The sequence below is a fragment of the Cucumis melo genome, chromosome 8 (assembly GCF_025177605.1).
Source record: "Cucumis melo cultivar AY chromosome 8, USDA_Cmelo_AY_1.0, whole genome shotgun sequence".
NCBI classification, from domain to species: domain Eukaryota; kingdom Viridiplantae; phylum Streptophyta; class Magnoliopsida; order Cucurbitales; family Cucurbitaceae; genus Cucumis; species Cucumis melo.
Genome location: NC_066864.1, coordinates 6,316,230 through 6,340,596, shown reverse-complemented (window position 1 = coordinate 6,340,596; position 24,367 = coordinate 6,316,230). Strand labels below are relative to the sequence as shown.

General features: G+C 32.0%; 3 protein-coding genes across 3 annotated transcripts; all 3 read left to right on the top strand.

Annotated features, from left to right (window-relative positions):
• Positions 1–3,724: 3,724 nt before the first annotated feature.
• LOC103485163 (CSC1-like protein At4g35870) lies at positions 3,725–6,706 on the top strand. The gene has a single exon (XM_008442646.3). It carries the CDS (start codon positions 4,118–4,120, stop codon positions 6,545–6,547), a length of 2,430 nt encoding a protein of 809 aa, XP_008440868.2. The 5' UTR covers positions 3,725–4,117; the 3' UTR covers positions 6,548–6,706.
• Positions 6,707–10,624: 3,918 nt separating this feature from the next.
• Positions 10,625–13,742, top strand: LOC103485162 (aspartyl protease family protein 1). Its single transcript, XM_008442645.3, has 10 exons — positions 10,625–11,036; positions 11,154–11,289; positions 11,645–11,880; positions 12,001–12,225; positions 12,325–12,460; positions 12,556–12,629; positions 12,716–12,815; positions 12,892–12,949; positions 13,158–13,229; positions 13,319–13,742. The coding sequence occupies exons 1-10, from the start codon at positions 10,741–10,743 to the stop codon at positions 13,534–13,536; spliced, it is 1,551 nt and encodes a 516-aa protein (XP_008440867.2). The 5' UTR covers positions 10,625–10,740; the 3' UTR covers positions 13,537–13,742.
• A 6,153-nt stretch (positions 13,743–19,895) lies between these two features.
• Positions 19,896–23,399, top strand: LOC103485161 (aspartyl protease family protein 1-like). The gene is made up of 10 exons (XM_051088953.1): positions 19,896–20,407; positions 20,536–20,674; positions 20,764–20,987; positions 21,553–21,774; positions 21,900–22,035; positions 22,119–22,192; positions 22,287–22,386; positions 22,531–22,591; positions 22,791–22,862; positions 22,950–23,399. The coding sequence occupies exons 1-10, from the start codon at positions 20,103–20,105 to the stop codon at positions 23,288–23,290; spliced, it is 1,674 nt and encodes a 557-aa protein (XP_050944910.1). The 5' UTR covers positions 19,896–20,102; the 3' UTR covers positions 23,291–23,399.
• The last annotated feature ends 968 nt before the right edge of the window (positions 23,400–24,367 follow it).

Below are 24,367 nucleotides of genomic sequence, written 5' to 3'. Positions count from 1 at the left end.
TAAATGTTTATGTTCGAAAATGTACCTCCGAAAACTCGAAACCAAATGAATATATTCTTAATACCCAAAGATTAAAAGGGACTATATTTAAAACTTAAGACATAAAAAATCCAAGTATTCATTATAACTTAAGGACTAAAAAAATAATTTTTTCTTAACATCATATTTTTAATATAAAATAAATTAACTTCGAAGGTTGTTTAATTTTAATTATATTTATTTAAATTTTCAAATTTTATTTTCATCCGATCCGGAGTTTAATCTCCTTGTTGATAATAATAACAAACTGTTATTATTGTTATTGTATATATTCTATTCAAATTATATTTGCTAGTAGTTTTAATGTTCGTCGTGTTTACAAATATTTCTAAACTAAAATTGAATAAATTTTAAATCATATACGATATCTTTATCGCGATGATTTACTTATTATAATAGATGACGTAAAAGATAATTATTTCTTCAATATTATTATGACAATATGAACATGTATTTACCTAAAACTTTATGTAACAACAAGTAAGTAAAGATATTATATAATTAATTTTGTATGTTAACAAAATAAGAAAAATATTAGAAATTGTTATATAAAAATTAAAAACATTTACCATGCATAATAAAAATTTATATTTTATCGAAAATAAACACTCAAAAATTTAGTTTAGTTTAGTATTTATCAATATCACACTTATCACTAATAAAATATAAAATTATGATATATTTTTAATAAATATTTTTGTTGATTTTTTAATATTTAAAAATGACTCAGAAATGAAAAAATAAATAAAAATAAAATAAAATAAAATAAAATAAATGTAAATTTATACCTTGAGACTTTGAATTTAAAATTTGTATCGATTTAAACTTCAATTTTTATAAATTTATGTGGGGGTGTGTGTGTGTGTTTTAAGGGTAATGGAAGGACAAAAATTGATATTTAGAGAAGAAGATATTATGGAAAGGAAGGTGAGAAAAAGAGAGCGTAATTATAAAAATGAGGCAATGGTGGTTGGTAATTAGTTCCCTTCCCCTCGTTCTTATCTCTTTCTCTTCCTGTGAACCCCTTTTTTCTGGCTACACACGTGTCGCCTCGTTTCTGTCTCGTTATTGCCACGTGTTCTCTCCTTCATTTTCTCCAACCGCCTTTCTCCCTTTTCCACTTATTAGCAATATCAACAACTACTACTGCACGCACGCTTATCATTTTGGATCAAAACACAGAAAAAAAATCAAGATCGAAGATGTAGGTTATTTGGGTTATCAATTTTTTTTATTTTCATAAATATTTTATTTTAGTATATTATATTTAAAAATATTTCTATTTAAAATTATCATTAATTAAGTTTATAAAATTTAATTTGATAATTAAGAGTTGAATTATTTATTTATTGGATTTAGTTTTGCAACAAATGAAACTCTTTTTGGTTTGCGTGATCTTTTTAGCCAAAACTCGAACCAACAAGCGTGTTAATCTCGTGCTCTCGCCATTAATCGAGCCAAAGCCAAACCCCTCTTGATATGACCATCGTCCAATAAATAAAGATATATATATATATATACAATTCAGACGCTGATCAATTATATTAATTATTTTTTAAAAGATGATTAAAATGTTTTTTGGTTTTTATACTTCAAACTTTATTTGATTTTTGTATTTATACTTTCAATTCAATTATTGGTATTTCAAAAAATAATTTATTGATTTTTTTTTCACAATCAAAAGCTTATTATAAATTTATAAAAAATAAAAAATCAACAAAATGTTTATATGAAAATTGGAGTGTAATAAATTTTGTTTTTTAGTTTTTTTATATTACATAATATGTTTGTTTTTGTCGACTTTTGAAAATACTTCTTTTGGAAATATATTCACTTATCATTAATTTATTCTTATTATTATTCCATAAATTTTGGTAAATTTTAACTTTAAGTGACTAAATCTAAAACTTTATTAAAAGCACTAGACATTCAAAAGTAAATTTGTACATATTTTAAAGTACCACGAATAAATTTGTAATAACAAATATTAAAATATACTTAGCATTGCCTCTTCATTAACAAGTAGGAAAAAAATACAATACAAATACGATGATAACTTTTATTAAAGTATGTGTATCTTTCATTATACGTTGACCTTTAAACTATCTCTAACCATAACACTGCATTCTAGAAGTAATCACTAAAAAACAAAAAATTATACAATACTGTATATTATTCAAATGAGATAGTTGTGAATATAACAATTATATAATCATTAGGTTCAAAATAATTAAGTATATAGTAATGATTTTTAAAAAAATTACAAATACAGTAAAACTTAGAGATAGTTGCAAATGTAACAATTATATTTAAAATAATTAAGTACATAGCAATATTTAAAAAAAATTGTAAATATAGCAAAATCTGTCAAAATCTATCAAAGATAGGAGTCTATTACTGATAGATCATGTAGCAAATGTTGGTCTATCGCTGATAAACCATAAGAGTCTATCAACGATAGAAGCCTATCATCGATAGATTTTTCTATATTTGCAATTTTTTAAAAATACTGTTATATACTTAATAATTATTCTAAAAATTGCTACATATTACAATTATTCTATAATTTATCATAATATATCAACAATAAGAGTCATCACCAATAGACCATGTAGTAAATATTGGTACGATAAATCAAGATAAATATAAAAGTCTATCACCCATAAACGGTCGGTATTCACGATTCTTTAAAAATAGGGATAGTTGCAAATGTAGCAATTATATTCAAAATAATTAAGTATATAGCAATATTTTTAAAAAATTGCAAATATAGCAAAATCTGTCAAAATATATCAATGATAGGAGTCTATCACTGATAAACCATGTAGCAAATGTTCGTCTATCACTGATAAACCATAAGAGTCTATCAACGATAGAAGTCTATCACTGATAGACTTTGCTATATTTGCAATTTTTTAAAAATATTGCTACATACTTAATAATTATTCTAAAAATTGCTACAGTGTTATAATTACCATTAAAAATATTAGCGTGTGAATTAGTGGATGTTGAATCTTTTGTCTGCGTGGTTCTTGGAGAAATGCTGGGCCATATTTTGTGGGCTTTCACCATGGAATGTCGGCCCAATATTGGCCTCTAATGTCTGTTTCCCTATTTCTTTAAACTTTTATTTCAACTTTTATAATTTAATCAGTATTTTATTTTCGTAAATCTTAAGAAATTAATCGGTGTATTATTACATGTTGATTGAATTTTATTTCCATGAGGACGATCTTTTCAATGAGAACCTTCAACTTTAAACTGTGTGGTTAGTATATTTATAAATTTGGAGAATAAATTTGTAATTTAGTGGAAAAAAAAAAGAGAATTAAAGAAAAGAAGTGTTGTGATGACTCCAAATCAATATAGTTTAGGATGCAGCGTCATGTTGTTTAGTGTTGAATAGAGTATCTCAACCATGAGCTTAATGCTACGAAGTTTTGATAAAACAGTTGAGTAAAGTATGCTTTTTATATTGTTTATGATGACAAATTTGATTATAGAAAATCAATCCCAACTTCTCGACCACAAGATCGGTTGTTCTAATCATTAAATTTGGAGGGTTTAAAAATAAAATGAGAAAAAAAAATCCAGATTTTTGAAGATAAATATAAATTCCAAATTGGGAAGAGAAAGTACAAAAATGAATAAAAAAAGAAGTTTAGTTAATATTTTCTCAATTATGTTTAGATTTGATTTGAAGTTAGCGTTTGACTAAAGTTCCAAATGTCCAGGGAAAAGATAAAACAACAATTTAAAAATTTCCCCAAATAAAATTGATATTTCAATTTCCGATTTCAATCGGGAGAGCCATTCCCAAAATCGAAATCCCTGTTCGCGAATCTTCAATTCATACTCCCAGCCGAGGGGGAAATTGTTCATATCGTATGTAATTGCGAACGGGAAATTATTTGAATCTAAAGCCCTAAGGCCCTTTAAATTTCTTCGAATTGAGGTATCGATGCGTTTTTATGATTCAATTCGTTGATGCAAACCGCTGTTTACACGCGAAGAATCTCGAATTTGATTGCGTAATTTTTGATTTCAACGTTCTGAGATCCGACGAAGCTCTTACTCGATGATTCCCTTTAATTCCTTTGTGAATCAGCCGTCTTCTCCTCCTCCCTCATCGGATGATGGTGGCTCTCACAGTGATTTTACTTCATGGTATGGTAATATACAATACTTGTTGAATATCTCGATGATTGGTGCCTTCTCTTGCCTCTTCATATTTATATTTGTGAAGCTTCGAAGCGACCACCGTCGAATTCCTGGTCCTTCTGGATTGGTCGCCAAGCTTCTTGCGGTGTGGCATGCGACTTGTCGGGATATTGCGCGCCATTGTGGTGCAGATGCCGCGCAGTTCCTTTTGATCGAAGGTGGGAGCTGTGCGGTTTTGTTATCAATTGCGGTTTTGTCGGTTTCAGTGTTGCTTCCGCTTAATCTCTATGCGGGAGAGGCTCTATTGAATGATCAATTCTCGAGAACGACGATTAATCACATTGAGAAAGGTTCGGTTTTACTTTGGGTGCATTTTGCTTTTGTGGTGGTTGTTGTTGTTTTTGTGCATTTTGGTATTTCTGCCATTGAGAAGAGGTTGAAGATAACTAGATTTAGAGATGGGAATGGGAATTTAAGTGATCCTGCTGCTAATTCGACTGCCATTTTCACTATAATGGTGGAAGGGATTCCTAAAACCTTAGAAGTTGATAGGGCTGCGATATTAGAGTATTTCCAGCATAAGTATCCTGGGAAGATTTATAAGGTTATAATGCCGATGAATTTATGCGCTTTGGATGATTTGGCTACAGAATTGGTCAAGGTAAGGGAAGAAATATCACAGTTGGTAGAACGAATGCATTCTTGTCTTGTACCTAATGAAGATGGAGATGAATATGGAAGCAATTGCTTGAAGGTTTTCTTCGGTTGGATGCCATATATTTGGAGGAGAGTAAAAGATATGTGGTTTCAGATGATGGATAAATTTGGTTACACAAACGAGGAGAGGCTAAAACGGCTGCAAGAATTGAGAGCCAACTTGGAGACTGAACTGGCTGCTTACAAGGAAGGGCGTGCACCTGGAGCTGGGGTTGCTTTTGTTATGTTCAAGGATATCTATGCTACCAATAAAGCAGTTATGGATTTTCGAAACGAAAAGAAGAGACGAATTGGGAAGTTCTTTTCTGTCATGGAGTTACGGCTTCAAAGAAACCAATGGAAAGTGGATCGGGCACCCTTGGCAACTGATATTTACTGGAATCATTTGGGATCTACTAAACTATCATTGAGACTTCGGAGAATATTTGTGAACTCTTGCTTACTGTTAATGCTTTTGTTTTTTAGCTCTCCTCTTGCTGTGATTACTGCTGTAAAGAGTGCAGGGAGAATTATCAATGCTGAAGTGATGGATAATGCCCAGTCATGGTTGGATTGGGTTCAAAGTTCTAGCTGGCTAGGCAGTCTCATCTTTCAGTTTCTGCCGAATGTTATTATCTTTGTGAGTATGTACATAATAATTCCATCAGCTCTTTCGTATCTTTCAAAGTTCGAACGACATCTCACTGTATCTGGGGAGCAGAGAGCTGCACTTTTAAAAATGGTTTGCTTTTTCCTAGTGAACCTCATCCTTCTAAGGGCTCTCGTTGAGTCATCTTTAGAGAGTGCAATCCTTGGGATGGGACAATGCTATTTAGATAGTGAAGATTGCAAGAGAATTGAGGAGTACATGAGTTCATCATTCCTTTCAAGATCATGCCTTTCGTCTGTTGCTTTTCTAATCACGAGCACTTTCTTGGGCATATCTTTTGACTTATTGGCTCCAATACCATGGATAAAGAAGAAGATTCGAAGGTTTCGAAAAAATGACATGCTCCAGCTGGTTCCTGAACAAAGTGAAGAGTATCCATTAGAGTACCAGGAAATAGATAGTCTTGAGAGAGCATTACTAGCGGATGACTCCCCTAGACTGATTGATATGGATATGCCGGGACGAGATCTCTCTGTATATCCCGTCAATAGAACCTCAACTGCACCAAAACAGAAGTTCGATTTTGCCCAATACTATGCATTCAATTTAACAATTTTTGCCCTCACCATGATATATTCTTCCTTTGCTCCACTGGTGGTTCCGATTGGTGCAGCATACTTTGGATATAGATATGTTGTTGATAAGTACAACTTTCTATTCATTTATAGAGTAAGCGGCTTTCCTGCTGGCAACGATGGGAGGTTGATGGATACAGTTCTTGCGATCATGCGATTCTGTGTTGACTTGTTCTTGCTTTCCATGCTCTTGTTCTTCTCAGTAAACGGAGACTCGACAAAGCTACAAGCAATATTCACACTTGGGTTACTAGTTATGTACAAATTGTTGCCTTCTTATGATGATGGGTATCAAAGAATGCTGTTGGAGGGCATTCAAACAATTGATTCAGTTGTAGATGGAGCTATTGATTACGAGGTCTATTCCCAACCTAAATTCGACTGGGATACATATCAGCAGTCATGATTTCGGGTTTGGCATGCAACTCGCTTACACGTATGTTAGTTGAATTGTAATCTTGCCCTGTAAGTACAATAGCTGAGGAATCTCATTCATTCTCTGAAAACTTCCATGTACTGTAAAGTATACACTTTCTGATGCAATTAATTTTTGTTCACTCCCTCATTTCCTCGTGATTTTCAAGCAATCCGGACTGTGAATTATCTCTTACTGGCTAGAAATGCATTCATTTTCACCCCAAGGAAGCTCGTTCATTCCTTGTGTTCAAAACAAAGCCAAAGCCTCTTTTTGACCGACTGAAAGCTGCAGCTAGTCTGACTTTTTTTTCCTTCTTTTGGGTCATGTTTTAGATTTCCATTTGCCGTCTTTTAGTTGAGATTCTGTCATTTCATATGCTAAAACATTAGCATCTCTGAAGAAGAATTATCAATGTTGAGACTTGAGATTCATATGTTTTAAATACCACTTAGTTGTATATTGTTAACTGAATTTTTTTGCCTTGTGAATTTTACGGTTTGATTATGTAAAATTGTAGATTGATTTATTAGTACTTTGTAAAATTTCACACTTCTCTCCAATTCTATGAATCATTGACTAATGGTACATACTGTTACTGAGATTGAGATTAAGTCTGTGTTTGGGAGAGTGACTATGAAATGGTTAAAGTCGCTATTTTTTAAATCACATTGAAACGTGTTTATAATAAATATTGTATTTTTAAAAGTGTAAAATTAAATATCAAAATTAATTTGTATTATTAAAAGCATGTTTGTGAGTAGTTAGAAACTTGAAATGATTTTAACCATTTCAGAATCACTCTCAAGACCATAATTAAAGTACACCAGCTACCACTAAACTATTGATAGTCCTGTAGAACTTTTAATTTGGGCAATGTGCTGTGTTTCAATGATTTTGTTCATCCTTATTCATGTGTGTAGATAAAAGACAAACTTGTCTTTGAAAAAAATAAACATCACATGTGTGATTCAAATGTGGACAAAGAACAAACCTGTCATAAAAAACACATGTGGTAGTGACATTCTCATAGTCGTTGTCTACGAAGATTATATGTTTTGAGTTGATTGAAACCATGAAGAGACTATATACAGTTTGAAGTGATTCGAGTAAAATCTTTTTTCCGTTTCATTTTAAGAAATAAAAAGCACACGATTAAATTACCTTATGCTGACTATGATGCTGACTATAAACAAAGGACTTGAAGATTTGTGTTTGTGAAAGAAGGCACGTGATTTTCGTCCATAGAGAGAAGTTTTGAATGAAGAAAATGTGGATGGACCAAATAATTTGTAAGGAGAAGAGAAAAACTAGGAAGAAATCAAATAAATTCAAGGAAGTCTCATGTGCTCCTATAACTTCTCTTTGCCAAGTGAATTCTCTCTCTTTCCCTTTGCCTCTCTAACATGTGGCTTATCCACATACACTCCAACTCTACGAGGTATAAATCAAAACTAACGTTGAATTCTGAGTTCCAACTTGTCATCTTGCTTTTTTCACTTGCGACAGTTGCAGGAAGAACAAAAAAACGAGAAACTAGAAGAAGATCATGCATCATATAGCAACCAAGAGCAATCTTGTTGATTCAGATCTTGAAACAAATCAGCCAGGTTTCAAAGACAACAATGGACTCCCTCTATGTCCTAAGCCTCGTCGTCTCGAGCCTGCCATCCCGAGTTTCCTTGTCCCTCTCAGATGCGCCCATCACATTCACAGGTCACTTTCTCATCTAACATAGTGACAAAATTTAACGTTCAAACTTTAAGAATTAAGCTCAACCCCCACCACCACGTTTGCTTAACTTGTTTGTCTTCTTTCCCCAGCCAATCAAGTGGTGATTCAAGAAGTGAGGTTCTCAATATCATCGAAGGAAAGGTCAGGAAATGGATTTCTTTTTGGTGAAACTTATTAGATATTATGAATAAGAAGTGTAACACGTGTATCCTGTAAAGATCGTAAGGTCTAATCCTCTTAGAACTGAATTCACGTAATGAGAATTATTGTAAAAAAATCCATGGATGTTTATTATATATATATATATATATGCAGAATGTTGAAGGGAGAGATTGCTTCTCCTCCGGTTGCTACCCATCGTGTTATTCAGGTTCTCCGCCAGGAAGAACAGAGAACCCACTGGTTCATGACATGTATTTTCTTCATCAAATGGAGATTCGTTCGTCATTCTCAAGGACCAATCTTTCAGATAAGTTCAACCTTACCTCAGCCTCACCTACATGAACTAAAAAGAGAAACCATTGGAGGAAAATGAACAAAGATACATTGGCTGTTATATAGCTTTGTTATTGAGTTTGTTTACTTGTACAATCTTCATTTATATTCATTTTTGGGTCTTCATAATTGTAAATACAAAGAAGATTCATGCCTTTTTCAAATGAGAAAAGGAAGATACATATTTTTGTTCTTGGCCTATTTTTAGTAAAAATAGATAGAATTTAAGAATTCCACTTAATATAAAGTAGTAAATGTTAATTAAAGCTCAGTCTTAAACTTTGGTTATTTAATTGCTTTTTAACCGAACAATAAACATGACTTAATACGACAATTTTTATTATGAAATAAAAATACTAAAAAGGATCGAATATTATATAAATAGTTTCATTTTTTCCCCTCTCCATATAATTTCTGAGTGTTTTTTCAATAAAATTTAAGTTTATGAATTGTAATTTAATTACTTTCTCAAGTCATGTAATCCCACTAAAAAGATTATTATTTTATAACAAATTTCCACTTTAAGACACTTTCAAATTATTAAATGTAACACTCCATGACCACTAAATTTCATAAATGGATATGTAAAACAAATCCGTATGTCTTAATTTATAATAAGCTAAACTCTTAAAGCCAATAACTATGTTAAGACAGGTTTGAAGGAGATTCTATTAAATAAAATTCATCGGTTTTATAGTCGATATTTTAAAAAAGTAGCTAAGATTTATCAAATTCTTCATAGTTAATTTAAGCTTTTCTTTTCTATATTTTATAAGTAGTTGCATTTTTTTTTTCTATTCATAACTTCCTTTTTAAATTGTTTTAGTACGTGTTTTTAATTATTTAAAATCATTTTGGAATATTAATAATTATATCAAAACCTATAAAATGTAATTTAAATTAATAATTAAATGACACTTTGGTCAAAAGACATTCATAAAAATAACAATTTGGTCATCACACTTTAGCTGGTAAAAATTTATTGATCAAACGCAAGTTGAGCTAAACCATCATTAAAACTTATACTTTACAATTTTTATTGCCCTCACCGTAATTTTTTTTCATGGAAATTAAGTATAAATCTTTACAGCATTACGACTCAAATAAATTTGATGTCCAATCAATTTACCAATCTACACGTCTAAGAAATTTCATTGAAGTACACCAATATTTTTCACAAGAGCAATTAAATTGCTACAAATTGTAAGGTACAAGTACTAAATCATCACTTATTAAAGTTTAAAGATTAAATTATTACGTAAACTAAATTATTACCAAATAAAATTCGAACAACTGAACCATTGTCTTACGAAAGTTTAAAATTCAACGAGTGTTTCTAAATTAAAATAATTTAAAACTTGATTAAAAAAACATTTTAAAAAATAAAAAAATATCAAAACTATTTATAAAACATTAGTCAAAGTCCACTTAATCCATTTAAATAATTATATTTTATAAATAATTTCATTTTCTTTTTTCCTTTTGCTATCAATGACAATTCCAAAATTAGATAGCAATTGAAGAAGAATATTCAACCGCGACTGTGCGAATCCGGAATAGGAACCGTCCCATTCTGGGGTACATCACTACATATCTCCGTTTCCAAACAGTCGGGACCGAAGACAAGACGGGGGACGGACCTGTTTGGACAGCAAGAAGTTCTTGACCAAAAAAAAAAAAAAGAAAGAAGAAAAAGAGAAGAAAAGCAAAATTCAAAAAGCGCGCTTACGTTAACTTCCTCAACCGTCAGATAAAAACAAAACGGGTCCCACTTTCACCTGCCAATTCGTTCCCTCTCTCAACTAATAAATAATAATAATAATAATAATGATAATAATGAAACTCTCAGCAGCGGAGACACACTTCCAGTTCTTACTTACTTCCACGCCAAGGAGGAAGAGATCTCTTCTTCCTCTTTCTTACAACCCTAATTTCTCTCTCATTCTTCTTCCACAATGCGTTTCCTCTACTCTTTCTTTCACTTCTTTCTACTTCTCTTTACCTCTCATGCCCGCCCCCCAATCTTTACCTTCAAGATGCACCACCGCTTTTCCGATCAACTCAAGAACTGGTCCGGTGTTTCCGGTAAATTGACTCTCCCTGATTCTTGGCCGGCTAAAGGAACCATTGAGTACTACGCTCAACTAGCCTTCCGCGATCGCTTCTTCCGTGGTCGGAGGCTCTCCGAGTTTGATGGTCCTCTCGCTTTCTCTGATGGAAATTCCAGTTTTCGGATTAGCTCCTTGGGATTGTACGGTAGTTCTTTTTTTTTTTTTTTTTTTTTTTTGGTTGATGGTTTTGTTTGATCGATTTTTCTCTTTTGTGCATTGTCTGATGTTTTGGATTTGTTTTTTGAATTTTTTTACAGTCTGCATTACACTACCGTACAATTAGGAACTCCAGGAACGAAGTTTATGGTAGCACTTGATACTGGAAGTGATCTGTTTTGGGTGCCTTGTGATTGTAGTAGATGCGCACCCACGGAGGGATCTCCTTACTCTTCTGTATGCTTCTCGTGATTTTCCTTTGTTGTTGTTGTTGTTGATTCTTGTTTTTCTTGGAGAAAAATTCGGATTAGGAAAGTGAATTAGTTCGGAATGCTTTTGAATTCTTAGCTCATTTAGCTATTTTATTTAGATGAATTATCAATCTATATTATTTATTGTTAATTTTTGAGATCGAGATCATCTCATTCGTACCTTTCGATTGAATATGTGGTTTATTTAATTTGTGAGCAAATGACGTACTAATAAATAAAGTAGCAATGATATTTATTGAATGCTGATCACTGATCAGTGTATGTTTAGAATGGGATGCCCATCTCTGAATCTTCATCTTTTCTCTTGTGCGATCATGCAGGATTTTGAGTTGAGTGTGTACAGCCCCAAAAAGTCGTCTACTAGTAAAACTGTTCCTTGCAATAACGACTTATGTGCACAGCGTGATCAATGCACGGAGGCCTTTGGCAATTGTCCCTATGTTGTCTCCTATGTATCAGCTGAAACATCGACTACTGGAATATTGGTAGAGGATCTTCTACACTTAAAAACAGAATATAAACATTCAGAACCTATCCAGGCATACATCACATTTGGGTTGGTATATGCTAATTCTAAGCTTAATTTGATTAGGCACCTTATGACAGGGCAACTCTGTTATGTAAACTGTTCTTTTTTGCTCATGTCATTGGCCTGCCTTTCTCCCCTTCTGTGCAGCTGTGGGCAGGTACAGAGTGGCTCATTTCTTGATGTTGCAGCTCCCAATGGCTTGTTTGGGCTCGGCATGGAGCAGATATCGGTTCCTAGCATATTATCGAGAGAAGGTTTGATGGCAAATTCTTTCTCTATGTGCTTTAGTGATGATGGGGTTGGAAGGATCAATTTTGGAGACAAGGGTAGTCTGGAGCAGGAAGAGACCCCATTTAATCTGAACCAATTACAGTAAGTGTAGTTTTGGAGTTGCTTTATATTAATATTCAATAAATTCAAGTTATATCGCTATATTCATCAAGTTTCTTGTATTTCATATCTCAATTTCAGCCCAAACTATAATATCACAGTTACTAGCATTCGAGTAGGCACTACTCTGATTGATGCAGATATAACTGCTCTTTTTGACTCTGGGACATCATTTTCATATTTTACTGATCCAATCTACTCCAAGCTTTCAGCAAGTGTGAGCACTTCAAGTGATGAATATTTGACATCAATTATCCAGCATTAATTGTATAAAGTTTCAATGTAATGGAACTTGTTTACATTCTCTTTTAGTTCCACGCACAAACGAGAGATGGACGCCTTCCCCCTAATCCGAGGATACCTTTCGAATATTGTTATAACATGAGGTCATGCGCTGAACCTATATGTGTTTTTTTAAAAATCTCAATCCTACATTTATGAACCTTTATTGTTGACCTCTTTATGAAGGCAGTCCAGATGCAAATGCTTCTCTGACGCCTGGTATTAGTTTAACCATGAAAGGTGGAAGTCCCTTTCCTGTCTATGATCCGATTATTGTCATCTCCACTCAGGTAGTCTGCTGTTTCTGTTTAGTTGTCTCTCTCTGTTCTTTCCTTAAGCCTAACTATATTTCCTGCAAATTTGCAGAATGAACTCATTTATTGCCTGGCTGTGGTCAAGAGCGCCGAACTGAATATAATTGGGCGTAAGTAGATTATGCTACAATTGGACATATTTGTATTGAACTAGTAAAGCCACTTTCATCTTGGATCTGTAACATTGGTGTTGAAAGCTGGACAATAAACTGGAAGTTTTGGTGATTTGCTGTCAGATCATTTTGTCCATTTTTCAGTCCAGCTCTTACATTTCTGGAGACGTAGTTACTCATGATTCTATTTTTGACTTTTATGTAGAAAACTTCATGACTGGCTACCGTATTGTATTTGACCGGGAAAAGCTTGTGTTGGGCTGGAAGAAGTTTGATTGTAAGTGCTATGCGCTTTCATCCACAAATGAATTGTCCTTCTTTTCTGTTACATTATCATTGTCAAAGAAGTTTGGGGTTTTATTGCAGGTTATGACATTGAGGAAAAAAATCTGTTTCCAACGAAACCAGATGTTACTACGGTTCCTCCTGCTGTTGCTGCTGGAGTAGGTAATCACTCTAGTCCAGGATTGACAAAAGACGCAAGAACTAGTGCTCAAATTTCAACTGAATCAGAATTCACTAGTTGTTATTCTTCTCTTCTGTCTTGCTTCAGATTTTTTATTATATTGCTTTTTTTACTATAGTCATATTCAATTCCCACCGTTTGCTGACCCATCTGGTGACCCATGTATCGTGACCTCATATTAATATTGATAGAGCTCTTTAAAATTTTGGATAATAGTTCAAGCCACTCTACCAGCAATCGGTATTCAAAATTATGTAGATTTTGTTGATTGATTGATACACCATAAATAGAATAAGAGGGTCGTCCAATGTCTTACCACTTTTATATTCATGTATCCATATGTTCCTCACTGCTGTCGAACTATCGTAATAGTGTTGAAGAGCTACATTTTTGTTCAACCACTATACATTAAATTTCATTTCCACCCCTTATCTAAGGGGCAGGATTCCTGTTTTTATTTTATTATATTTTACAGCAAGGAATGCAATCTTACTTGTGAAACTCACAAAACCATGTCAAAAAAAGGTCTCTAGTGAGACATTCATTAAGGGAGTGATTAATGAAGAAACGTAGCCTATAATTTCCCAGAGTTGAACAAGATCTTCATAGGTCCAAAATTCTTTTGTCCTTTCTATTCACAACTTCCATAAACACTGCGCAAAAACTCTTTCTAGGATATCTTAACGAGTCCTTGCTAAGCCTGAATACTTTAGCTTGAACCCTTATGCAACCTTAAGGCTTAAGAGAAGCCATTATTCTCATTTCTATGTGTAGCCTGCAAAGAGATGATTTTTGGAATTCAAGAACACAATTGTACGACCTATAGAACAAATTAGGAAGAAATGATATTGAACCACTTCCAAATAATCGGGAAGTGGCAGAAGTTAGGACCAAGCTGGTAAGGTGACTTAGTTATACTATGGGAAAGAGATGTAAACAAAGATTCTTTTTCTTTTTTACTAAAGAAAATAGCTAACTATTTCAAGAGACCAAGTCCTTGTATTCCTATTGAGAGAGAAGTTGTGAAGATGATGAATGAATCATGGACTTCCACTCAGTCAAACTCCAATGTGTCATTCCATACTTAAAGTGAGTCTCAATTTTTCAGATACTAAATGAAAAACTATGAGAGCTAGACTCATTTCCTTGTTTGAAAACATATATACTCACTACTACTTGTTTTAGGCAGGCACACACCTATATATATATATATATATATATATATATATATATATATATATACACACACCTATCAATAGGACATTGCTTGGTTAAATTGATCGGTTTCTGTTTGATCATAAACTAAAGTATTCTAAACAGTGATAGAGAATGACTTTAATTGTCTGATACTTTGGAAGAAACTGACAGAGACATTTGATAGAGCGGACCTTAATCTTCTATCGTGGCTGTCATGACTGGAGGAGGTATTATTATTGAAATGAATTTAATTATCTTCCTCTCTGTCTATATTTTTCTTCATGGTGCATATTCTATTGCTTTTAGAAGTTTAATTGTTCTACTATATTATTATAATTGAAATGATAATGCAAGCTCAAGGTTGACTAATTCTTGCCCAACTCATCTTAGAACTTTTATACTTTGATGTGAAGTCGGTCATCTTTATTAATAATTAGCACAAATAAATTATTGTTGGACCTCTTCTATTACAGATAATGCCCTATTTCCTTGCCAACTCGCACGTCTTTGAAAAATAAGCCATTTCCCCCCTTCTATTGAAAATAATATCAAAATGTCCGAAGGAATGTTTGGAATGTTGAGTTAGAATTTTGAAGTTTAGAGTTAAGAAATTTGTGTTTGGAGCGGAAAGTTGGAGCTTGTAAGATAAAGTTCCTATAATAAAATGTGCATAAGAGAGAGGAAAAGATGAAATTTCTAGATAAAAGTGTTAATTATTTTACATGACCTTAAAAGTGTTGATGAACCAAACACCCTCTAAAATTTGAGATAGTTGCAAATTTAGCAATTATATTCAAAATAATTAAATATATAGCAACATTTTAAAATTGGTTAAAATCTATTAATGATAAGAATCTATCACTGATAGACCATGTAGCAAATGTTGGTCTATCACTGATAAACTATAAGAGTCTATCAACGTCTATCGACTTTGCTATATTTGCAATTTTTTTAAAATATTGCTACATACTTAATAATTATTTTAAAAACTGCTACATATTATAATTACCCCTAAAATTTGGAATCGTAGGTAATTATAATTGGGCTGACTTCTTCGATTCAGGTTGTGGAGGACGAAGGAACTAAATTTAACTAAATTGAGAAAAAGATCTATCTACATTTTGGAACTTATTTGGTGCTTTATGTATTTTTCTTTATATTCTCCTCCAGTCCTACCTTTCTTTCTCTCTCCAAATTTAACTCTTTTTTTCTTCCGGGATCAAATTGGAACAAACAAAATTAAATTTCGAAGATAAAATTATTAACATTTTGAAATTTAAAAACTAAATTGAAGTTAAACTCAAAACCCCTAAAATTATAACATTTTAAAATTTAGGGATCAAGATCAAGCTAAACTCAGGATTTAGATACCAAAAGCTCAGCTCATGTTACCTTTTTTCTATTAAGCGAAGCTAAACCGAAATTTACGTCAGTTCCTTCTTATCTATTTATTTTGATTTGAGTAATTATTTATTATATGTGCAATTTCAATTGCACTAGCCATCTTTGCAGTTGACTTTGATACTGTTTAAAAATACCATATTTTGCATTGTATTTTTCTTTTTTAAATTGCATTGCATGGAAGACTTTGATGATTCAAGAGCGGCGGGTCGTCGGAATTTAGCGTATGATAAGGAAATCCAATCCGTTGAAATTTGATATTTTAATAGCGTAACATTCAACTAAATAATCCCATTGCATAGCGTATGGTTTTATCGCTTCATTTTAACATTTCCAATTCCAACCAGGCTAATTATTAAACACCATCATTAGTTTTCTAAAGAAAAATATCCATGACTTCCAAGTCTTCTAGTTTATATACATTTTGACTGTTAAGAATTACTCATATTGGTTTCATCTATGTTTGCATATATTATATATAAAAGATGCATTAAGTATACTAATTTAGAGTGCTTAATATGTACTGCTTGCGAGTTAGGTTGTGAGTAATGATTTCAAGTACTTAATGTGATATATACAAATTGGAAGATTTTCAAAATTTACATGTCATGTGATATATACAAATTACTTATATAGACATGTCTTTAAATGATAACCATCTTTGTTTTTATATATGTATACAAATTAGTCATATAGAGGCCTTTATTTTAATGGGAAAGAATTGGAACCTTTAGCAATTTTTAGTACATCCAACCTTCCATCTCTAAGAAATAAACTCATATCCATTAATGTTTGACCAAACCTTATTTTGATTTAAGATATATGGTTGTTATATTATTATTGACTCAAATTTTAACATCTCTGAGTCATCTTATTAGAAAAAATCGTTATTTCTTTTTACACAATATGTGAGGTGAGAAAATTATTTACACCTTGCACCTCTAATTATGAGGTTGATATTTTATAAACTAAATAAAAAAAAATCGTCAAAATAGAAAAATTGACAAAATACTTGCATTTCATAGATTTTTTTTGTGATTTTTTCTATAAAATGTAAATAGCCTTTTTTCTAAGTTGGAAAAATCCAAAAAATTGTTATGTTATCCCCTTTAAATTTTATATTTTCAAAACAATTCACTGATGACAATTAGTATCATTTCGAAAAACAGTTATCGAAATATAATGGCTTATTCCATGTATATTTGTAAAAGCTTGCTTCAAATAATGAGATATGATTCGTTCAAACAATATTCAAATCAATTAATTATTTTGTAATATAGTATTGTAATATTGAAGCGTTGAAACTGACTAAAGGCCAAAAATCATTGAAGAACTAAGGAAGTTTCAATGGAAATTGCAGAAAGACCAAGTACATCCCAATTACACAAGTACATCCCAACTTGTATTTATTAACCCACTTACTTTAATTTAATTATTCCAGAAAAAATTGAATACTTCCGATATATAATTTATATTTTTTTTTCTATCTCTACACTCCATACAAATAAAATTAAAAGTTTATTAAAAATGTATATAGGTATCATGTACTTAATCATTGTTCTAATTATTTTTTTATTTATAATATATATATATGTAATTTCTTTTTAAATATATAATTAATCTCTCCACCATAACTATGAATTTTAAATATATATATATATAATATATATAGTTTTCTGTAATTGTTTACGTCAACGGCCTTCACCAACCGCTTATAACGTCCCTTTCCGGTGCCACGTTTCACTCGTAGAGACCCACAACTGTAACTTTCTCTAATTTGCAGTTTTGTCCCTTTGTTCTCTCTATTTCCATTTTTAGTCCTCCACACGGTACCATAATATTATGTCGTCGATTTTGTTAGTATTCTTTGCAACTTATTATGTTAAAGGTTTTGTTATTATTTGTTTAATAACATTATTTTATATATTAATTTCTTTAACCATGTGGAGGGGAAATTATACTATTGACTCTTGATAAAAAAAAAGAAAAGAAAAGAAAAGAAAAGAAAAACGAACATCTTATTCCATTGGCTTATATTTACGTCGTGTTGAATAACATGACTATATGTGTGTGTTCGTATTTAGTATACAAATATGGACAAGTCATGAAATTTATTGAGAGAGTTGTTTGGATGTCCCATAATAAAAAATGAGTTTTGAATCCAAATTGTAATATTAAACTCATTATGTTCCTGCAATTTTTAACTCAATCATCATTTACATGCTTTTCAATGCTTCCTAGTTCTTAAATAGCCTCTAGCTAGTGGATACTACCTGTATAGAAAATTAGAACTATTGAAACTCGTGTTTTTTTTTTTTTTTTTTATAGAAATGACAAAATATAGAGATTAAACCCTAAACCTTAGGGAGGATATGCATGTCCATTACTATTGAGTTGAAATCACTTTGAGATCCTCCACTGTATATTGTTTCACTAATGAATTTGGACATATTCTATGTTTACAAAGAAAGAGATGGAAATAGATTATGGCAAAAGAAATAAAATATGGATTAGTAATTATATCTTTTTATTTCTTTTATAATTATATATATATATATATATTCTTTTTTCCGTTCACAATTCATCTTTCTAGGAAAAACGGACTAACTAAATAAGGGATTATGTTATTTCCTATAGTTCGATATTTTCCAAAACGTAATTACGAATGTCATAATAATTAAAATAATAAAGTTGAGTTATTTTAAATTTTATTCGAACACCAAACTTGTTCATAAATTTTAACTTGCTTTAAATAATCATTATTTGATTAATAAATTTCCACTTTTCAAATCAATAAAACAAGTTTCGAAATTAGTATAGTTTTCAACTAAAGTATTAAGAAGTTTATTCCCCCTCTCATCATATTATCAACAAACAAACCATTTCTTTAATTTGATAAAGTATGATCAATCACTTTTAATTTATTATTTAGTTTAGTGATGATATTCTCATCTATAATCCAAAGCAAGAATCTTATTTTCTCGATTATCTATAAAATTTTAAATCTAAACGGTCCAAAAATAGTTTTTTTGGGCTTAAAGAAAAGTTTAAAATGGCTAAAACAAAATTAGTTTATGTAATATTGTCAGATATTTCTCTTAAAAAATTGATTATGTATTAGTTTCACTTCAATTATTTTTCTTGTAATTTACTTCATTTTGACTATGTAATCCATGAATAATAATTAAATTTTAATACTTTGTATCGAAGCCTATCCGAACAATGTCTAGATAATAAATAATTATTATTGATTTTAAATAGTTTTTTTTTTAAATAGTTCAATAAATTAAAATATTTATAAAACATTGTAAAACTTTAAATTCTACTTGACAGACAATGACATTTAAATAATGTTATTAGAATATATAGTTAGTTGCTTAATTCGAAATTTTACTCTATTTTATAGTCATTTATAATAAATTCTCATAATTTAATATATTGATAATAATTTACTCTACGTCATTTACGAGTAATCCATTGATAAACACACATACAATTATTGGACAACAAAGAAAAAGTTTCATTCAAAGGAGAAGAATCAAATGTATAAAACAAGAGCAAGAGCAAGAAAGAAAGTGATCAAAAACCAAAACAAAACTTTTAAAAGTGACCTAAAATTAAAATTAGAAGGAGAAAAAAGAAATTGGTGACACCAATAAAAAAAGAAAAAAAAATGTATATATATAATTAAGTCGTTGAATTGAAAATTTAAATATTAATGACGAGAGGGCAGTTTTAAGAATAATGAAACTTGGAGGTCACATTTTGTAATTTACATACTCTTGATGGACCTTTCTATCGTAAATTCCAAAAAGACAAATTTGTTTTCATAGATAAAAAAAAAAAAAACAAATTAATTTATTTCCCTTTCCCGTCGTGAAGAGAAAACGTTTGACTTCTCTCAGCAAAGTCCACAATTTCATCTTCCTCTGAACTTCAACGCTTTCATGTTCTTCATCCTTGAATCCGTCAAACCTTCTTCTCCTTTCCGATTCTATTTATACTCTTCTTCTCGGTTCCGTCCATGTCTTCCTCACTTTCCCGGATTTCTCACCGGAACTTTTTTGAATTCTCTAATCGCCGTCCATGGCGTCGACGTTCAGTTCCGGCGCTCAAATGTTACTGCTTCTTTCTGTTTTTATTCTCGCCGGAAGCCTAAGAAGCGGCGACGCTGCTTCGTTTAAGTTCAATATCCACCATCGATTTTCGGATTCTGTAAAAGAGGTTCTCCACTCTGAAGGTTTACCGGAGAAACATACCCCTGGATATTATGCTACTATGGTTCACCGTGATCGGTTAGTTCGTGGTCGGCGATTGGCAGCTACTAATGATGATACACAGCTGACGTTCGCTTATGGCAACGATACCGTCTTCATCGCTGAATTGGGATTGTAATGCTTCTTATTCTCTCTCTCCCTTCATTTTCCCTAATTTCTGTTTGTTTTGATTTTTTTTCTCTTTTTCGATTATCTTTGATTAAATTGTTCTATCTTGTTTCCTTCCATTTGGGGGTTTTCAGTTTGTACTACGCGAATGTTTCGGTCGGAACGCCGTCGGTAGATTTCCTTGTGGCGTTGGACACTGGAAGCGATTTGTTCTGGTTACCGTGTGAATGTTCCAGTTGTGCTACTTATTTGAACACATCAAATGGGGGAAAGGTATTTAAACCGACATTGCAAATCTTGAAGTTGATGTTCTCTCTGATGAAATCAATTGGTTGATTCTTGTTTTGTTTATCTTTCTACAGTTTATGTTGAATCATTATAGTCCAAATGATTCAACAACGAGCTCAATTGTTCCCTGCACTAGCTCTTTGTGCGGCCAATGTACTTCAAACAAAAATATTTGTCCTTATGAAATAAATTACGTGTCTGCTAATACCTCCTCGATTGGCTACTTGGTTGAGGACGTATTGCACTTGGCCGCTGATGATGCACTACTCAAACCTGTTGAGGCTAAGATTACTTTTGGGTAAGTTCTGTTGCATCTTTCTGTCTGTATCTTATTCCTCTGGATTATATCTTCTTGTGCTGAATTTTTTTCTGTTTTTAATAGATTGTTTCTTTTCTTCTAACATGGCTCTTTTTCTTTGGTTAAGAGTCAACGATAGTTTATGGTAAAGTAGTGATATAATTAAAATTTACACTAATCTTCGGCTTAAGCTTTTAGTCTCGTCGGTTTAAAATCATGGCCTAGAGCAAAGAGGTCTTGTATTTGAACTCTTGTAATGACATTGTCAATTAAGATAACATGGAATAAGCAATTATATTCGATTTCGTAACTCAACATGTTCTAGAGAAAAGATATCTTTTATTTCTTGAGGACGCAATTGTTCAACCTATAGACGATGTTTAAGTAAGGGTGTAGCAAAGAGGTTCTGTATTGGAAATTCTTCCACTTAAGGTTGGATCATGGATGGAATAACCAGATATTGACTTTGTAACTTAATAATTGTTGCAGAAGAAGTCTGTTTAATGATCTTATAGAAAGCATCTGCTGTTGTGTTGTTGCCCCTAAACGTGATTCTTCATGGCAGGTGCGGTACGGTTCAGACTGGTATATTTGCAACAACTGCAGCTCCCAATGGTCTTATTGGGCTTGGCATGGAAAAGATATCAGTTCCAAGCTTCTTAGCAGACCAAGGGCTTACCTCAGATTCATTCTCCATGTGTTTCGGACTTGATGGTTATGGGAGAATCGATTTTGGGGACACAGGCCCAGCAGGCCAAAAACAAACCCCCTTCAATACCATGCTCCAGTAATAAGGCCTCTTCACTTCTTAAACCATGCATATTCAATTTCTGTAAAAAGTAAAATTTCTTACCTTCATTTCTCTTGGAGAAATTGGTTTTTCTAAATGGAATGTCTCGTTCATTTTGGCAGTCAATCCTACAATGTCACCTTCAATGAGATAAATGTGGGAGGAAAAACCAACAATGTTCCATTTACTGCAATTTTCGACTCTGGAACCTCGTTTACGTACCTAACCGAACCAACTTACTCAACTATTTCCGAGCAAGTAAGTGATCTGCAGTTTCAACCATTGAAAAATGTCATATGGTTTCATGGGATCTCTGGTATTTACGTCGAATTATCGTGCAGATGGATGCAGGGATGAAATTAAAGCGCTTTTCATTTGGTCCTAGTTTCCCATTTCAATATTGCTACGAAATTTCGTAAGTTGCTGATGATTTATTATATATAACGAAGCCAGTTATTCTCTTTGAATACACATTCCTGATTTCTGATTCATACCCGGTTTATATTCAGTCCAAGTGCAAAAGAAATTCGACGTCCGCAACTGAATTTCACAATGGAGGGTGGAGATGAATTTGTCCCTATAGATATTTTTGTTGTTATTCCTGTTGATGTGAGTACTCTGAACATTATATTTGAAGTAATTTTCAAATTTTAGACAAGAGAGAGCTTTGGCTTTTATGGCTTATTATCTCACTCCTTTCTGCTATCTTTTGAGCTTTTTGTTGATATGGGTTTGCTGTTTTCTGATCTTCAGGAGACTAAAAGTGCTGCTTGTCTAGCCCTTGCCAAAAGCACTGATATCGATCTTATTGGACGTGAGTCCTCGCTCCTTAAATTTGAATTTCGTTCCTATTATTTGAAAAAAGTTACAATTTAGTTTGAATGATTTGATAGAATGTCATAAATAGTCTCATAGGGCTTAGTCAAGCTATATGAACTAAATTCCAACTTTCGAAAGAAATAAATTGAGTTCGTGCTTATGATCTCATGGCTTTCCTTTACGTTTTCTTGCAGAAAACTTCATGACTGGTTATCGTATTATCTTCAATCGTGGTGAGATGGTGTTGGGATGGAGTCCTTCAGACTGTGAGTACTATTTCACCTAAAAAACTCTTCTTTGTTTTACTAGTTTTTTTATTTCAATGTCAATGAAGATTGTTTTCTTAAATCCAGGTTACGACAATGGCGAAAGCACTCCCTCCGACTCTCCTCCAGCTGATTCTCCTCCCTCCGACTCTCCTCCAACTGATTCCCCACCATCCGACTCCCCTCCGACTGACGACACTCCACCGTCCGGCGACTCTCCCCCGTCCGATGACTCGCCTCCGTCCGGCGACTCTCCCCCATCCGATGATTCGCCTCCGTCCAGCGACTCTCCCCCATCCGATGACTCGCCTCCGGCACCGTCTACCCCAGGAGGAGGCAACGGTTTGCCGAGAATTGGAGCTGCAGCGCGGTTGAACCCATTGGGGTCTGTATTTGTTGTGGTTCTTGCAATTTTGGCTGTTGTTTGACTTTGATTCTTTTCTCTGGGTTTCATTGTCTGGTGGTGTATTTTATTTTATTTTTTTCGTGAAATAATAATTTAAATTTGGAATAGTTTTTATCCCATCGTTCTTCCTATTTGGGTTTTGTAAATCAATGATATTCAAATTAATTAGTTTTAATTTTCCAGTTAATTTCATAGGTTTTTCAAGTGTAATAAAAACACAAATTATTTACATTTAATGATAAGAAACACTAAAAATAAAAATTTGTCGTATCATTTTGTTATGTTTTAGTATTTTCTTAGTTTTATTGATAATATAGTTAATCAATTATAAACCTATAATATTTTTAAATATAATAAAATAAACTAAAATATTTATAATATATAGAAAAATTTTGGATCGTTAAGAAACTTCCTATCAAGATTACTGAATATTTATCAATTCTTATTATTGACATAATCTAAAATAATTTATCAAATTTATTATTTTCTATAATTTTTTAATAAACTTGGATACTGATATTTTATTATGTCGTAAAATTGATTGGAATGTTGATCATGAAATCACGTTTTTATCTTTCCTATTATTAATCTAAATTTTCAAAATTAAATCAATTAATTGAAAATAAATAAGTCTTTGTAAATTGTGAGATGTGATGGCTTTAGTTGGGCCATGTGATGTGATTGAGACACAAACAAGTTTTCCCCTTTTGTTTTTTCTTTTTCTCTGGAAGATGTCCGATTCAATCTTTAAATTCCCAAAAAAATATGTGTGTTTTGACTTTAATTTTAAAATATGTATTTTTCTCCCTCCAACTACTAGAAATAGTTTATTTTTAGTTTCTCGATCTCGTAGTTTTTAAAAAATGTATTAAAAAAAATGTATTTTAAATTGAAAATGAAACAAAATTGATAATCTCTTATGTCTAAATTTTTCATTTAAGGACAATTATAATCGATAACAATTTTTAGAATAATTATTAAATATGTAGCAATATTTTAAAAAAATTATAAATATAGCAAAGATTATCGATGATAGACTTCTATCGTTGATAGACTCTTATGATTTATTAGTGATAGACCAACATTTGCTACATGGTCT